Source organism: Eptesicus fuscus, chromosome 5 (genome assembly GCF_027574615.1).
Source record: "Eptesicus fuscus isolate TK198812 chromosome 5, DD_ASM_mEF_20220401, whole genome shotgun sequence".
Taxonomy (NCBI): Eukaryota; Metazoa; Chordata; class Mammalia; order Chiroptera; family Vespertilionidae; genus Eptesicus; species Eptesicus fuscus.
Genome location: NC_072477.1, coordinates 67,128,024 through 67,146,622, shown reverse-complemented (window position 1 = coordinate 67,146,622; position 18,599 = coordinate 67,128,024). Strand labels below are relative to the sequence as shown.

The following is an 18,599-nucleotide window of genomic DNA, read 5'->3' as shown; positions in this document are numbered from 1 at the left end:
ACTGGCAACCTGATGCTAGAATAAATTATTGACAGGAAGGCCAAACATAATCACAATCTGTAAGAGCCAGCAAGGATGCATTAAGAATAAATCATGTCAGCTCTGGCCGGTGTGGGTTAGTTGGTTGAGTGTCATCCTGGGCACCGAAAGGTCACTAGTTTGATTCTAGATTAGGGCATATACTCAGGTTGCAGGTTCAATCTCCTATCAGGGTGCACATGGGAGGCAGCCAATCAATGTTTCTCTCACATCAATGTCGATCTCTCTCTCCCCCCCACACACACTCCCTTTCCTTTCCTCTCTCTCTCTCTCTCTAAAAAAAAATAATAAAATCATGTCAGATTCTCATTTTCTTGTAGCAGTAAGCCTAGGAAATACAGTAGACATGGTGTATCTAGGTTTCAGTAAAGTATCTGATAATATGTCTCAAAATATTTTGTAAACAAGAAATGTGGGATCTGTGATAGTTCTATTTAATGCATTCATAATTTGTTTAACAATTATTACAAAAATGTTTTGACTAGTGGATTAAAATTAACCTAGATTTGCAGATATCTAGTGACAACCTTCTCTCTCCAGACTATTCAAGACTTTTTTATTGGTAATTTTGTTGTTGCTAATCCTCACCGAAGAATAATTTTCCATTGATTTTTTTAGGGAGAGTGGAAGAGTGAGGGAAAGACAGACAGAAACATCGGTGTGAAAGAAACACATCAATTGGTTGCCTCCTGCACGAGCCCCACCTAGGTCCCGGGCCAGGGAGGAGCCTACAACTGAGATACATACCCTAGACCGGAATCGAACCCGGGACCCTTTGGTCCGCAGACTGATGCTCTATCCACTGAGTCAAAGCAGCTAGGGCTTATTGATAATTCAGATGGTGATACAAAAGAGATGTAGCTAGTATCACTGAGAGCAATTATCTATATATATAAAAGCCTAAGTGACCATTATGGAATCGACCGAATGACTGGTCAACCAGTCACTATGACGCGCACTGACCACCAGGGGGAAGATGCTCAATGCAAGAGCTGTCCCCTGGTGGTCAGTTTGCTCCCACAGCCAACCTCCTGTAGCCAGCCAACCTCCGTTAGACCCTCACCCCGGCCGGCCAACCTCCTGTGGTCCTTCCTCCCAACCAGTCGGCCCTGATTCACCCCGATTGGGACTGGGGGAGATGGCCCCAATCGGCCCCAATTGCCGGCCAGGTTGAGGGACCCCACCTGTACACCAATTCATGCACCAGGCCTCTAGTGTTACATAATGGCATAATCAACCCCCTCCCCAAAGAAATTAATAGATGGATACAAAGAACTAAATCATTTTAGTTAAGTTTAGAAAAATTAAAATGATTATAAAATTAAAGTGCTAATCTGGGCCTCCTAAATTGAATAAAATCAAGGATAATGAAAAAGAAGCATAACAGCAGTACATGAAATAAACCCTTAGGAGTTTTAGTAGATGTTTAATTCAGTATGACTCAACATATTGACGTTAACATGAAATCAATAGGATAATATGTAAGTTCAGTTCAACCTGTATGCCAAACTCCCCAACAGCACAAGACTGTTAAGATTAAAAGGGGGCAGCGGAGATTTAAACCAGCTTTTGCCTTCTATTACTTGAGATAGTACACAAAGATCCCATAGTCAAAATTAAGGATGCCTGATATTAACAATCAGAAGGCCTAATAAGCAGGCCAAATTGAAGTGGCGTGTACTTTTAAAGCTGCCCACATTCTCCCTTGTTTGTATTCTAATGAGATTTTCATGCTAATCAGGCACATCTGTTCCCAAAACCAAATAGCCCTTAATTGGTCCTTCTGATTGCCTACTTGCCCCCTCTGTTCTGATCCCTGTGTCAAGCTGAAAATGATCCTTGACTACCTTATGTGTGTTTCTATATCTACACTGCTTGTGGCTCTCTTGATGAAGACTTAGTTTCTTAGTCACTGCCTACATACTGGAGATTTGGAGGACACATTTAGGCTTTAAGCATCTCAGGGACACTGGGAAGTCCATACTAGTGGAAAGTGGGTGGAATTTCCAGGCCACAATTATTGAGGTATCAAGAAGTCCCAGAAGAAAGTGGAACAACCAGCCGAAACCGGTTTGGCTCAGTGGATAGAGCATCGGCCTGCGGACTGGAAGGTCCCAGGTTCGATTCCGGTCAAGGGCATGTACCTTGGTTGCGGGCACATCCCCAGTAGGGGGTGTGCAGGAGGCAGCTGGTCGATGTTACTCTCTCATCGACGTTTCTAGCTCTCTATCCCTCTCCCTTCCTCCCTGTAAAAATCAATAAAATATATTTAAAAAAAAAAAAAAAAAGAAAGTGGAACAACCAAATGGCTGAGCGGGACCCCAAACAGTAGGAGTGGTATGTGACCAGTCCCTGTCAGATGGTATACACTGCCAAAATTTTTATTTCAATTTTAATGAAAGTGTTGTGGTTTTTAACAAATTCTGCAGAGATCAAATAGAAAGATGACTTAGTGTTTTCCAATGTATGTAGCTTCAGGCAGTTCCATCATGTTTCTGACAGTCAAGTATTCCAGATGAAGCTCCATAATGAGATATTAGATTGAAAGGTAGAGAAGGAGGACCTAAAGATAAGGGGGAGTAGTCACATAATTCACCACTCCTTTTATAAAAGGATATAACTCAAAAGGCAACCATCAGAAACCCCCTCCTGCCTTTTTGAATAAATAATTTAGTTATTACTTATAGGATAAGGATTGAGATAGAGATAGTTGACAGGGGGAGAATTAGGAAATTAGGTTATTTCATTCACAGAATTGTGAAGCAAGTTTCTAAGTCAGTTTTGAGAAGAGGGAGGCCCTGACTAATCATTCTTAGTCTCATATAACCTTCAGCCTTAAGCAACACTAACTATTAAAAGATGGAAAGAACTGATACCAATAACCCCAAAATTAAATTCCTACTTTTTCCCCATCCCAACCACTCTCACTACAAGAATAAGTTGCCTGAAGGCAATGTTTGAGCGGTGACTTGAGCACTTACCTTAAATAAACAGTCTTCTCCCTTCCATCCTCCTAACATCTACCCTCATTACTTGACTCCCTGGAAGATGACCACTTGTCATCTCCACAGACACTAAGAATCATCCGGGCCCTAGCCAGTTTGTCTCAGTGATTAGAGCACTGGCCCTCGGACTGAAGGGTCTTGGGGTTGATTCCGGTCAAGGGCACGTACCTCGGTGGCAGGTTCCATCTACAAGGCAACCTATCGATGTTATTTTCTCTCTGTCTCTCCCCCTTCCTTCCACTCTCTCTTAAAAAAAAAAAACAATCAATGGAAAAATATATTTTAAAAAGAAAAGAATGCTAGCATCCCTTAGGTCAGTGGTTGGCAAACTGCAGCTCGCTGTTGACTAATGAGTTTGCCGACCACTGACCTAGACTCTCGAGTCCAATAATTACAGGCTGTTGTTGTTCCTTGTGATTAAGCCCCTATAGGTCATTGTTAAAGTGTGAATCACCTGCATCAAAATCACATGCATGTTCATTAAAAATATAGACTCCAAAACCCACGTCAAACCCACAGAAACAAAATTTCTATTGTGGAATTCAGGCAAGTGCATTTTTAACAGATGATTTTTATGAACACTAAGTTTAAGAATCTCTGCCTCACAATTACAGTCACAAAGTGAGGAAAAGTGATTTACCAACCGTCAACCATCCCACTACTCAACAGCAGGGCCAGGCTAGAATCTACCCTTCTTAAGAGCCTGCTGTGATCTTTACCAGCTAGAGCCCACTGATTTGTTACAAGAAAAATGATTTGGCACGCTCCAACAAAAAGTCCTGTCCAATCTTAACAACAGCATCCGCTGAGAAACAGGCAGTTAACCTGCTAGTCCCTATTGCCGTCTTTTATGTGGCAGAGGCAGAAAGCTTCATTTTAGGGCTTCTGATAATTTGTAGAATCATCGTTGCTAAAGATTTGTAGCCTTGGGAGAAGGCCACAGAAACAACAGGACAAATACAAAAGGTGCTATTCTCATCAATCAATGAAAGGGTCTGGAAAGCGAAATTTGATTACTTTGCCTCTGCTTGAGTCTCGCTTGAACTCTGTGTTCCTGGAAATTAAATTCACACTCACAGTGACTTCAGAGAGTCATTCTTTCCTTTCCATTTAGCAGCCTTTGGAAGTGTTTCTTGTCCTACGAAACTGCACGGGTGGCCCCAGCAAAAAGTAGCTGTAATTAAAGGTGCAAATGAGCACACACAGGGATGCCCAGGGAACCAGAGAGTAAATATCATATACCCCTAACACGAGGTAGAGGTGTCCTCAAACATTCTTGCTCAGAAAATACAAAGTCACTCTTAATACAAGGCATTCTCTCAATTACTTTATTTGAAACAAGTAATGACTTATTTGGAATTTTGTTTGGAGAAGGCACAATTATCTAAAATTATCTCAATCAACATTATTTTGGGCTTCTTATAAATGTCATCTGAGAGAATAAAAAAGGAGGCAACTGTATCATTCATCATTCTTGAGAGTATAAACTCACAACTGCAAATTTTATATCTTATTTAAAAGCCATAAATGGCCCAGCTGGCGTGACTCAGTTGGTTAGGCATCATCCAATAGACCAAAGGTTGCTGGTTCAATTCCCAGTCAGGGCACATGCCCTGGGTTGCAGGTTCCATCCTGGGTGAGGGGCATGTAGGAGACGGCTGATTGATGTTCCTCTCACATCGATGTTTCTTTTTCTCTCTCCCTCTCCCTTCCTCTCTAAAAATCAATAAAAATGTTTTTTTAAAAACATTCCATGAATGATTACGTCATGGTGTTTGTGAATGGCAATGAGACAAATAGGGAAAACCTCCTCTAAAGAAATCCGAATGGTGCCCTGGTTGTCGGTTCACTCCCCAATCAGGGCACATACAAGAATCAACCAATGAAGGCATCAATAAGCAGAACAACAAATCAATGTTTCTCTCTGTCTCTCAAATCAAGAAATATTTTGTAATAAGATCAGAATGGTTACTTGTGGCTCAGGTTGAAATTTCAGTGGTCACATCACACATGAATTTTTAAAAAGATGTGGCTCGTTCACAGAGCTTGGAAGTGATGATGGGCCCTGAAAAAGTCTATGAGGTGGCTCCAAAATGCTGCTAGCAAAAGCAGTTGCTGAAGTCAAGATGTGGAGAATCTGAACAAAATTATGTCATAAGTTCAAAGTAGAAAAAAACGTGGTTCTAATCTAACACACTATTTTGTCACTGGTTGCATCAAGATACAACAGATTGAGTACACCAAAGTAAGGTGTCAGATCAAAGATGCAAATTTTTCAAAGTTTTGATCAAGTGGTTATAATACTTGAACCTTCACCCACCTGGAGGATATAAAAGAATATACAGAGAGCTGTGGGTAGACACTATGTCCTACCCACCCAGGCAAGAATGGACAGGTGTTGTCTTTTCATTCAAGCCTAGTAAGGGGGCACCAACAAGCCCATGCAGACAGCTTGATGTGGAGCCCCAGCAATTGGGTTCACAGTAAATTTTGACTGGCTCTGAGAAACTGAAAGGGCAAGAGATGGGCTGATGAGCTGCTCAAAGAAGAGGCCAGAGCAGGCAGCCAGTACTCCCAGAATTTACCAGTCAAGGATGTGTGTGTGTTCCCTTGCATTGGGTGTGGGCCCATGGCAGGAGGTCACATCAGGGCTTGTCCAAGAGGTCACCTGCAGGGCAAACATCCCTCCGCAAGGAGAAGCTGGAGGTCCAGCAGCATTCATGGGCTGAGGACAAAGTAAGCTACTAACCAAGAATATAGGAGGGCACCACCATCAAGGGACAGACTGGTGACCGTCCAGACAGCTTGAAGCCACTTACAATAGGATCAGTTTGTACAGCATTTCCGAGCCCTAGATCTCCTTCCTCCACCTTAGCTCCACGCTGGAAAGCCAAGAAACCTTGGCCAGAAGCTGAAGATGGGAAAGGAAGCCAACCAGACTTGCCCAACTTCAAGCTTCTCCTAGGCAACAGGCCTGGACTGGGGACTGTGCGGAGGGGAGAAGTTTTCATTTTCAATCAAGTTTGGTGCTTTGACTCCATCAGACTGCACATATTATATATAGTAATCCCCTTTTAACTGTGGGTGATATGTTCCAAGACCCCCAGTGGATGCCTGAAACTGTGAATAGTTCCAGACCCTATATATACTACATCTTTTCCTATAAATGCATACCTATGATAGTTTAATTTATAAATTAGACACAGCAAGAGATTAACAACAATAACCAATAATAAAATAGAACAATTATAGCAATATGCATAGTAAAAGTTATATAAATATAGCATTATTGAGTAAAAATAAGGATTACTTGAACACAAGCACTGCAATACCAAGATAATCTATCTCATAACCAAGATGGCTACTGAGTGAGTAAAAAGTGGGGATTGTATACAGCAGTGGTCGGCAAACAGCGGCTCGCGAGCCACATGCGGCTCTTTGGCCCCTTGAGTGTGGCTCTTCCACAAAATACCACGGCCTGGGCGAGTCTATTTTGAAGAAGTGGCATTAGAAGAAGTTTAAGTTTAAAAAATTGGCTCTCAAAAGAAATTTCAATCGTTGTACTGTTGATATTTGGCTCTGTTGACTGATGAGTTTGCCGACCACTGGTATACAGCATAGAGATGCCGGACAAAGGATAAAGGGATGATTCACATCCCAGGTGGGACAAAGCGAACATCAAGAGATTTCATCACACTACTCAGAACAGCGCATAGTTTTAAAATTATGAACTGTTTACTCTGGAATTTTCCATTTTGTATTTTTGGATGGTAACTGACCAAGGGTAACTGAAACCTGGAAATTGAAACTGCAGATAAGGGGTGACTACTACATTAAACTGAGAGTGTTTCATGACTGAAGAATAACCAGGGAAGCCGTGGAATTATCCATACTTTCATTCAAGGTCATTTAATGAAACTGAAATAAAAAGGAACGAACATGGATATACACAACAATCTGGATGAATCTCCAGGAAATTATATGGACCAAAAAAATCCCAAAAGGTTACACACTATGCTATTCCATTTATATAATGGTCTGTGAAATGACAAAATTATAGAAATAGATATGAGATTAGGGGTTGCCAAGAATTGAGAAAGGGGTGGGTGCGAGAGGAAAGTAGATGTGGTTATATAAGGGCAACAAGAGGAGTCCTTGTGGTGATGGAAATGTCAAAATCCTGGTTATGACACTGTACCCATCATACCTACCAGGTGCCATGTGTACTATTAGGGGAAACTGGAGAAAGGGCACACAGCATATCTCTTTATTCTTTCTTACAACAGAATGTGAATCCACAATTATCACAATTTAAAGTGTAATTTTTTTTAAAAGGTGCCAAAAGCTGTGTGTTCACCAGTGGTTTGAACAAGTGATGATCAGCCTTTATTACACTGATTTACATTCTAACAGCTGAAGATGCTTTGAATCTTTTGTAAAACCTACTGCATTTAGTTGTGCAAAACTCAGGGTTTTCAACCTAATATAGGGTTGTCCCCCAAAAATGTATATACACATTTTGAATAATTATAAAGGCAGTGTTCATTAAAACACATTTCATTTTCAAAATTGAGCTATCAGCTGCTAAAGTGTGTACACACTTTTGGGGACACACTATATTTGTTGGCTGTGTTAGTGTATTCGTTTACTAGAACTATAACAAAGTACCACAAACTGGGTGCTTAAAACAACAGAAATTTATGTCTCATAGTTATGAAAACTAGAAGTCCGAAATCAAGGTGTTGAAGGGCCATGCTTCCTCTGAAACCTGTAGAGGAGTCCTTCCTTGACTCTTCCAAGCTTTTGGTAGTTTGCCAGCAATTTTTGGCATTCCTTGGCTTACAGCTGCGTAACTCCAACCTCTGCCCTCATCACATAGTGTTCTCCCTGTGTGTCTCTATCTTTACTGGCCATCTTATAAGGATACCAGTCATTGGGTTAAGGACTCACCCTACACCAGTATGACCTCATCTTAAGTAAATTATCTGCAAGGACTCTAGTTCCAAATAAGGTCAAATTTACATATCTTTTAGGGGGCACAATTAAAATATTCTGTTTGTTGTTTTCAGACCTCATTCAACATCCCTATTTGCACCACTGAGCTTCCAGGATAGAAACTCAAGGGCACCACTCTGATCTCACACATTTAGGATCCATCTGTCTCAGGATAGGCAGCCAAATGCCACCTGGAGCTCCCTGATGACAACACTGCCTTTCAGCTACTCTCCCATAGGCAGGGTCATGCCCCCAGGCTGCTTCTAGCAATAACTGACTTTGCTTAGGATCCAAAAGCCTCTAAAAGCAGCCCCATTCGCATTATGCTACTGGGTTCAAATTGTTGCCTGTCTCATTTCATAGGCTCACTCTAACTTAAATCAGGCTATAGTTTCTGTCCTTGTGGATTTCCTATCAAGAGACCAGCTGTCGCTCCAGATATCTGGCTTTTGTCAACAATGCTCTAGGCTGCTGGCTATGACTGGAGTGTCTGAATCCTGGCTGTAGGCAAAATTCATGCTCATTTTCAGAAAGCTCTTAAGCTTTATGCAAATCAAAATTTAATTAATTGTTCTATTTAATTAATTGTTCTATTTCATTCCCCCCAAGTATTTCATTCCATCAATCAATGCTTACTGAGCACCAACTATATGCCAGGCCCTGTTCTAGATTTTGGGGACACAGCACTGCATGAGACAAAGTCTCTGTCCCCATGGCTCTGCATTTTAATGGAGAAGGACAGAACACCAAATAAGCAAGGTAATAGCTGGAATTATAACTGCTATAGAGGAAATAACCAGGAAGATGTGATAGAAGTGGAAAGGAGACTACTTTAGATAAGCTGTATTGGAAAAAGTGACATCTGAGCTGCAATTTAAAGGATGAACACAAGCCAGCCACAAGAAGCATCTAGAGAATAACATTCCAGGGCAGAGAGAACAATAAGAACAATGGCCTTTAGTGGTACTGAACTTGACATGTTAAACAAATGGAATGGTTTGGAAGCTCTGGGGGATATCTCTGCTTTGCTCCTCTCCACCTTTCACCACTTGCTTAGTGCATTCTACCTAAGCACTGGCTATTTAACATGGCAAAGCCCACATGAGTCTGGCCTAGGTTCTTTCCGGTACTTGGCCCTTGTACTGACAAAGCTCTTGCTCTCCCCTCGATGCCCTGGGTTTGGACCAGCTAAGGATACACATATACACCTCCCCCCAATACACCCAGAAATATTCTGCTTAGACCATCTTGAGAGATGGACACTGGCCATGGTGAAATCTGAAGCAGAAAACAATGAGCAACTCATTCCCCAACCACATACCTGACAGCTGTCTGGACTTAATCCGTGCCACACAACTGACTGTGGTGAGGGTTGTTACCTGGTGACCTCCTCATAAGCTCTTTCTCTCTTTTTTTAGATTTTTTTTTTCTTTATTGATTAAGGTATTACATATGTGTCCTTATCACCCCACTCCCCCCCGCCACTCATACCCTCACCTCCCTGGTGTCATGTCCATTGGTTAGGCTTATATGCATGCATACAAGTCATTTGGTTGATCTCTCCTCCTTACCCCTTCCCTCCCCTTCCTTCCCTCTGAGGTTTGACGGTCTGATCCATGCTTCCCTGTCTCTGGATCTGTTTTTGCTCATCAGTTTATGTTGCTCATTATATTCCATAAATGAGTGAGATCATGTGATATTTATCTTTCTCTGACTGGCTTATTTCGCTTAGCATAATGCTCTACAGTTCCATCCATGATGTTGCAAATGGTAAGAATTCCTTCTTTTTTACCACAGCGTAGTATTCCATTGTGTAGATGTACCACAGTTTTTTAATCCACTCATCTGCTGATGGGCACTTAGGCTGTTTCCAAATCTTAACTATGGTTAATTGTGTGGCTATGAATATAGGGGTGCATATATCCTTCCTCATTAGTGTTTCTAGTTTCTTGGGATATATTCCTAGAAGTGGGATCACTGGGTCAAATGGGAGTTCCATTTTTAGTTTTTTGAGGAAACTCCATACTGTTTTCCACAGTGGCTGCACCAGTCTGCATTCCCACCAGCAATGCACAAGGGTTCCTTTTTCTCCGCATCCTCACCAGCACTTGTCGTTTGTTGACTTGTTGATGATAGCCATTCTGACGGGTGTGAGATGATACCACATTGTTGTTTTGATTTGCATCTCTTGGATAATTAGTGACTTTGAGCATGTTTTCATGTGTCTCTTGGCCTTCCTTCTGTCTTCTTTCGAAAAAAATCTACTTAGGTGATTGGGTTGTTTATCTTCCTTTTGTTAAGTTGTAGGAGTTCCCTGTAAATGTTGGAGATTAAACCCTTATCAGTGATAACATTGGCAAATATGTTCTCCCATGCAGTGGGCTTTCTTGTTGTTTTGTTGATGGTTTCTTTTGCTGTGAAAAAGCTTTTTATTTTGATGTAGTCCCATTTGTTTATTTTCTCTTTAGTTTCCATTGCCCTAGGAGCGGTATCGGTGAAGAAATTGCTTCAGCATATGTCTGAGATTTTGCTGCCTGTAGATTCCTCTAGTATTTTTATGGTTTCCCATCTTATGTTTAAGTCCTTTATCCATTTTGAGTTTATTTTTGTGTATGGTGTAAGTTGGCAGTCTAGTTTCATTTTTTTGCATGTATCTGTCCAATTTTCCCAACATCATTTATTGAAGAGACTGCCTTGACTCCATTGTATGTTCTTGCCTCCTTTGTCAAATATTAATTGACCATAGTGGTTTGGGTCGATTTCTGGGTTTATTCTATTCCATTGATCTATATGTCTGTTCTTATGCCAGTACCAGGCAGTTTTGAAAACAGTGGCTTTGTAATACAGCTTGATATCTGGTATTGAGATCCCACCTACTTTGTTTTTCTTTCTCAGGATTGCTGCAGCTATTCAGGGTCTTTTTTTATTCCAGATGAATTTTTGGAGAGTTCGTTCTCTAGGTCTGTGAAATATGCCATTGGTATTTTAATGGGAGTGCATTGAATCTGTACATTGCTTTGGGTAGTATGGACATTTTAATGATGTTGATTCTACCAGTCCATGAACACGGTATGTTCTTCCATCTGTTTATGCCTTCCTCTATCTCTTTTTTCAGTGTCCTGTACTTTTCCGAGTACGGGTTTTTACCTCCTTAGTGAAGTTTATTCCTAGGTATCTTAATTTTTTTTTTTTTTTTTTGGTGCGATGGTAAATGGGATTGTTATTTTTAGTCTCTCTTTCTGTAAATTCACTATTGGTGTACAGAAATGCCATAGATTTTTTGGCGTTAATTTTGTATTCTGCTACATTGCCGAATTCATTTATTAAGTTTAATAATTTTTTGATGGAGTCTTTAGGGGTTTCTATGTACAGTATCATGTCTTTTGTGAATATGGACAATTTTACGTCTTCTTTTCCAATTTGGATGCCTTTTATTTCTTCTTCTTGTCTAATCGCAATGGCTAGTACTTCCAGTACTATGTTGAACAGTAGTGGTGAAAGTGGGCATCCCTGTCTTGTTCCTGTTCTTAGGGAAAATGGTTTTAGTTTTTGCCCATTGAGTATGATGTTGGCTGTGGGTTTGTCATATATGTCTTTTATTATGTTGAGGTATGATCCTTCTATTCCCACCTTGCTGAGAGTTTTTATCAAGAAAGGGTGTTGGATTTTGTCAAATGCTTTTTCTGAATCAATTGATATGACTATGTGATTTTTATTTCTCAATCTGTTTATGTGATGTATCACGTTTATTGATTTGCGGATATTGTACCATCCTTGCATCCCGGGGTAAATCCTACTTGGTCATGGTGTATGATCTTTCTGATGTAATGCTGGATCCGATTTGCTAGAATTTTGTTGAGGATTTTGGCATCTATGTTCATGAGGGATATTGGCCTGTAATTCTCTTTTATTGTGTTGTCTTTATCTGGTTTTGGTATTAGGGTAATGCTGGCTTCATAGAATGAGCTTGGAAGTATTCCTTCCTCTTGAATTTTTTGGAATAATCTGAGGAGGATAGGTTTTAGTTCTTCTCATAAGCTCTTATAAACTCTCAGGAAAGTGGAAACCAGCTTATGACCCAAAGACTGTTGAGATTATCATCCCCTGGGAGGCTACATTAACAATAGCAATATTTCCCTTTTCTAACACAGCTCAATTTTTGTTGTTACTACTAGTAAGTTTTCATATTAATTAACCTTGAGCAACTATTTATGTGTAAATGACTCTTGATAATTTTTAAAAAGATGTTTTCCTTAGAGAGAAAAGGTATCAGAGGCTATATACTGATTCAGGAGAGTTGCCATTGTTTTCTAATCCAGTACACCACCCTCTGGGCCCTGTACTGCACAGGCCAGTGATGGGCAACCTTTTGAGCTTGGTATGTCAAACTTCGCCAAAAAACTGAGCATAACTCTGGTAGTGTGTCACTTTGAGGAAAAAACATTATTTCACAAATGTTTCATCCTTAGGAGCAGCAAATGTTTCATCCTCAGCATGCGGCCGTCTCAGCAGCCGCATGTCATCAAAAATGGCTACGCGTGTCAGTGCTGACATGAGTGTCATAGGTTCGCCATCACTGGCACAGGCTTTTGACAACCCTATGGTGGTTAACCTCCTTTACCTTCCTCAGCCTGAGTATGACCCTCCACTCCTGACCTTTTGCACAGCCAGACTTAGAGTCCTCCTCAGTTTCCGTGAGCACCTCTCCAGTTACCAGCTTGTCTCCAGCTTCTGCTCAATTCTTGGGGCTCTGGGTTTCAGCCGCTTTTCATTCCTGAGCATCAGACTTCCATTGCTTCAGGCCCTGTCTAACTTGTTTATATAAAGGGAGGACACGAATGGTGACAAAAATACTACATATATATCACTCCAGATATTTCTGTTGCGTGACAGGAACTCAATTCACACAAAGTTAAAAAAAAAAAAGAGGTTTGGGGGTTTTTGGTTCACCTAATTGGAAAATACAGGCTCAGGACCTCTCAAACAATACCATCAGGATGGTTTCTCTCTCCCTCACTCTCTCCCCATCCCACACCTCCTGCTTTCTCTCACTCTCACCTCTGCTTCTCTCTCTGCCCTTATTCTCTCCTAAGCAGACAGCTCCTGGCTTCCTTTATCACTGCTTAGCAGCCCTTTTGGAAAAATAGGGCTTCTCTACCAGCATCTCTATGTCAAGGACTTTGACCAAGCCTGGATCCTGTGACCATCCCTGGACCAATCACTGAGGACAGGAAACAAAATCCTGGGACCAGCAAGGTCTAGATCATGTGCCTACCCCATCTCTCAGGGTGGGAGTGGGGTTATACAGAGCACTGTGTGGGGCAGTCACATAAGGAACCACATGAGGTAGATTACAGTTTGAATCACTATTCATTCCACAATCTTTCAGCCACCTGCTACCCTCTGCTACACAGGCTGGAAAGCTAAAAATATTACTTATCAGACAGCCTTGCAGTTAGAGTACAGGTTCATGATCTGGGTTCTGCCCAGCAGCTGTTCCCTCAGAGAGCGGACATGATTAAGGGGAGGTGTTGACTGAGTGCAATCATCAAGTTTTCTTGTAAATGCAGGGAGATGACAGATGCCGTTGCTGCTTCTGGGACAGCTGTGTCCTCGGGTTCTGGAGTCTACTCCCTCACTTCACTGGTGGGACAGGACAGCAGCTTCATGATTTCTGCTAGAGCCAGTGGCATGATTGCACATATTTCTTAACTCTGTCCCTAGCTCTGTGACATCCAGGCTCTCCCATAAATTCTGAAAGCAACCTAATACCCTATAATAAATTTCTTTCTTCATAAACCGGCTAGTTTGGTATAGAAGTAAGACTTGATGTAGAAATAAAACCTTTCCCTGCTGCATTATGGAAAAAGATGCACATTATGTCCCACAGACGGTAGGAAAAACAAACAAACACTTGGTCTCTGAGCCCCTCTCTTCCCCCAAAATAAAGACACATTAAAAAGACCCAGGCCCAGCTAGTGTGGCTCAATGGTTGAGTGTCAACCTATGAACCTGGAGATCATGGTTTGATTCCCAGTCAGGGCACATGCCTGGGTTGCAGGCCCGATCCCCAGTAGGGGGGCGGGCATGAGATAGCCATAGATGTCTGTCTGACCAGTGAATGTGCATTTGTTGTTTAGGAAAAGCAGTGTTGTTTGGGGGGGAAAGGGTGTGCTATAAAATAAAAACAGAAAATGTCCCTAAATTATTTCATAACTAGTGGCCCAGTGCCTGAATTCGTGCACGGGTGGATCCCTAGGCCTGGCCGATAATCAGGGCCGATCGGGACTGAGCCGATCAGGGCCAGGCCAACTGGGGCCTGCCAGCTGGGGAGAAGAACAGGAGAAGGGACCGCAGGAGGTTGGCCAGCCAGGGGGAGGGACCGTGGGAGGTTGGCCAGCCAGCTGTGGGAAGAGATCGAGGAGGTTGGGCAGCTCCTCCCTGGTGGCCAGTGCACATCATAGCGACTGTCGACCAGTCGTTCCAGTTGTTTGGTTGTAACAGTCGCTTAGGCTTTTATATACACTGAGTGGCCAGATTATGATGATCTCTGAACGCATAATAATCTGGCCACTCAGTGTATATATGTATATTAGAGGCCCCGTGCATGAATTCGTGCATGGGTGGGGTCCGGCCAGCCTGGTCAGGGGGAGGGGACATGGGCGGTTGGCTGGCCTGCCTGCTGGTTGAACTCCTGGTCGAGGGGACAATTTGCATATTAGCCTTTTATTATATAGGATATACACTGAGTGGCCAGATTATTATGCATTCAGAGATCATAATAATCTGGCCATTCAGTGTATATAGACTAAAGGCCCTGTGTACAAATTCATGTACAGGTGGGGTCCCTCGGCCTGTCCAGTGATTGAGGCCTATCAGGGGCCGGCCAGCTGTGAGAGGGATCCCGGGGGGTTGGCCAGCCGGTCCCCCCAATTGGGGTCTATGGGGGGGTCAGCAGGGGGCCAATTGGGGGTGGGGCCGGCTGCAGGGAGGGGGCCACAGGCAGTTAGCCAGCTGGTCCTACCCCTGATCGGAGTGAGGGGGCCTGGGGAGTGGGGGTGGGGCCAGCCAGGGGGAGGGCCCACGGGAGGTTGGAGGGGGCACCGATCGGTGCCTGGACTGGGCTGGTTGGCCACCGCAGTGCGTGTCATAGCAACCGGTTGGTCTGGTCGTTCTAGTCGTTCTGCCATTCCAGTTGTTGGGCTTTTATACATATAGATGTTATTATAATTGAATAATGTGGTATATTTTATAAACTATAAATTCCAGCATAAGTGTAAGGCTGAAGTAGTATTCTTTTTTTTAAAATATATTTTAATGATATTTTTACAGAGAGGAAGGGAGAGGGATAGAGAGTTAGAAACATCGATGAGAGAGAAACATAGATCAGCTGCCTCCTGCACACCTGCTACTGGGGATGTGCCCACAACCAAGGTACATGCCCTTGACCGGGATCAAACCTGGGACCTTTCAGTCCACAGGCCAATGCTCTATCCACTAAGCCAAACTGGTTAGGGCTGAAGTAGTATTCTTGATTGGTAGTAACCATGTTGTCAGGTAAGTCAAGGGTACCTAACATTGCACAGGAAGCATCCATCCACCATTAGCAAAACTTTCCTTGTCCTTGCTCATTAAAGACCCTCTGTGGTCCTAGTCAATTTTGCCCATTGGAAAAATGGACTGAAGGGTCCCAGGTTTGATTCCAGTCAAGGTCATGTACCTCAGTTACAGGCTCAATTCCCAGCCCCAATAGGGCGCGTGTGCCCCTTCCTTCCACTCTCTCTAAAAATCAATGGAAAAATATCCTCGGGTGAGGATTAACAAAAAAATCCTATATAATAAAAGGCTAATATGCAAATTGTCTCCTTGGGAGTTCCACTGGGAGACCAGGAGTTTGATTGTTCGCTATGATGTGAGCTGACCACCAGGGGGCAGCATGGAACATAGCAGGCAACCAAGCAGCAGCAGCCAGGTGCTGAGGGTGCAAGGAAGGAGGAGGTGGGGAGGCTAGCCAACCTGATTGGCCTTGATCGCTGGCCAGGCCTAGGGACCCTACCCGTGCATGAATTTTGTGCACCGGGCCTCTAGTAAATAAATAAAGGCCCTCTGTGAATTTCGTAAGTGTCCACAGGTAATGTCTTCCTACATGAAGGGACCATCATTGGAAATCAACACTCTTGAGTTCTCTTCAGCTACCTTTCTTTGAAGTCCAAATCACTACTCCCTTTCTCTTTAGTTTAAGATGGCACATCGCCCCAATTGCCTGATCTTTCCTCAGCTCCCTTATTCTTATAGAACCGCTGTATGTATATACATAATAAATTTGGGTATTTAGTCCTGTTCATCTGTCTCATGTCAATTTGATTAGACCAGCCAGAAGTACTATAAGGGAAATGAGGGGAAAAATTCTCCCTTCCCCCACAGTATTATTTTCAATAGAGGGCCTCTGGACATCTCAATGAAAAATTCTAGAGAATAAAGGAAGTATATTTGAATTTATTTAAAGAAAAAAAAAGGACTCATTCATCTACGCTACAGAACAAGGAAAAACAAGTAAATTAAATTAGAGTCATATACTATTCTAGATACTCTTCCATCCTCCATTAATTTTTCAGCCTTATAGATTCTTCCATGATAAATCTTCTATTCCTAATATGTGCTTTTTTCGTATATTTTGAGCTTCATAAAACTATATTTGCCAAGTTTACTTGCCTTGTAACTGATTGCACATGACTTTGGAACTTAAACTCTGAGCCTCAACTGTCTTTACCAGGAAGATTCAATTACATAGATATGTTTGTATGCATCAAATCCTCAGAGAACAATGAATCAAGAATACCACTAAGTAACAAGTACACAGGGCTATGTTTAGCTAAGCTTTTAAGGAAACCAGAAATGTCTTTCACTTTTACACAAGTTCTCTGATCTTTGATTTCTAGACATTTAAACATGTTTATTCTTTTTTTTTTCCCCCCCTGAAAATAGAAAGGAAGAAATGGAATTCTCTTAGGAGGACCCACGTAATGTGGAGGGGGGGGAAATATGTCCTCCTAGGCCAGTGGTCGGCAAACTCATTAGTCAACAGAGCCGCAAACCACCGCTCGCGGGCCGCAGTTTGCTGACCACTGTCCTAGGCCAAGTTACACACAGCCAAGATCAAGGGGAAAATCAAATCTCCTGTTTAAAAAAAAAAAAGTAGTTTTTGCATGTCTAAGTGCCATGTGGAAAGAGATGAAGTAAGGGCATTCATAAAAACACATTTTAACACACACACACACACACACACACACACACACACACACACCCAGACATACAGTAGTCACATTGAGGTCTACTCTTGAAAATGCCTTCATGACAAAAAGTAGAAGACAAATATTATGATAGAATGGGACAGGATGATGACAATCAGAGAAATTATGAAGGGAAATTCCAAACACTTAAAATTCTTCCATTGCCTTTTTTATGTCAGTTATTTTGGTTTCCATGGAAATTCACAGCAGTCTACAAATAAGTAATCTATGATTGCTCCAGGCCATAAAATCACACATAATCACAATCTTTTTACATCATTATAAATGCCACATCAGAGAATTTGCATTTGAAGCTTCAAAAGAAATGAATACTGATAGTATCATTTATTACTTAAAGAGTCGCTACCAGGAGCGCTGGTAACTCTCACAACAGGAGACAAACGTTTTTTTACTCATTTCAATTCAGTGGCGTTTTCTTCTCCCAACAAGTATACACTAAATCTGTTGAACGTGGTGTTTTGTGTTTTTTTATCCTGTCTTTATTCTATACTTCAAACAGAACAGAGGTAGAGAAGTAGACTGAGACTTGTTTTGTTTTGGTGTTCAAAAATATCTGAAGGCAACAAAGTTTAACTCCACTGGGTTGTTTACCAGCAGGTGGATGTTCCGAAGCAGCAAGCCAGAAGACACGCAAAATAAGGCTCTTTCAAAATAATGTTACATGTAGGGGATAGAAGAGAGAGGAAAACACATCCGTCAGCAGCAGCCTTGCTCCCCGCTATCTGTAAACAGGGAGCTCGGGCCAGCGCTCCGCCCGGCGCTCCGAAAGTAAGGAACGGTGGGCACGACCCCGCGCCCATCCCGAAGCCTTCCGCAAGGGCGGCCTGGGGAGGCCGGCCGCCGCCTGGACCGGGCACGGTCCCCGGCCGGGAGAAAGCCCTACGGGAGAACTCTTCGGCTTCCGGAGTGGGGCTGGAGGGGACCGTCCCCGCTGAAGTTCCCCGCAGTTCCCCCGACCTTCTTAAACCTCCTCCAACCACCTGCACTTTGCCCTACGGGGACCCGGTGGGCGCCGGTGCCCCCGGGGCAAACCCCGCGGGAGGCGCCCGGGCGGGCGGCTTACCGAGCAGCGAGCCTATGAAGATGACGACCTGCACGGCGGTGGTGAAGTGGCGGTACAGCTGCGCCTCGCCCAGCTCCCCGAGCGCGCTGCGGTTGGCGCCCGCCGCCTCGGCGCCCGACGCGTTGCGCGGCTCGCTGGCGTTCCGGGAGACCCAGCTGCCGTTGTGCCCCATGGCGAGGCCGGGGC

General features: G+C 43.0%; 1 protein-coding gene across 2 annotated transcripts in view; it reads right to left on the bottom strand.

The window, feature by feature from the left end:
• GPR176 (G protein-coupled receptor 176) overlaps positions 1-18,599 on the bottom strand; it is a 97,519-nt gene extending 78,920 nt beyond the window's left edge. For both annotated transcript variants that reach the window (XM_054716366.1, XM_054716365.1), the window contains exon 1: positions 18,414-18,599. In XM_054716366.1, the coding sequence (XP_054572341.1) occupies positions 18,414-18,585 (172 nt within the window). In that variant the 5' untranslated portion in view covers positions 18,586-18,599. The remainder of the gene's footprint in view (positions 1-18,413) is intronic.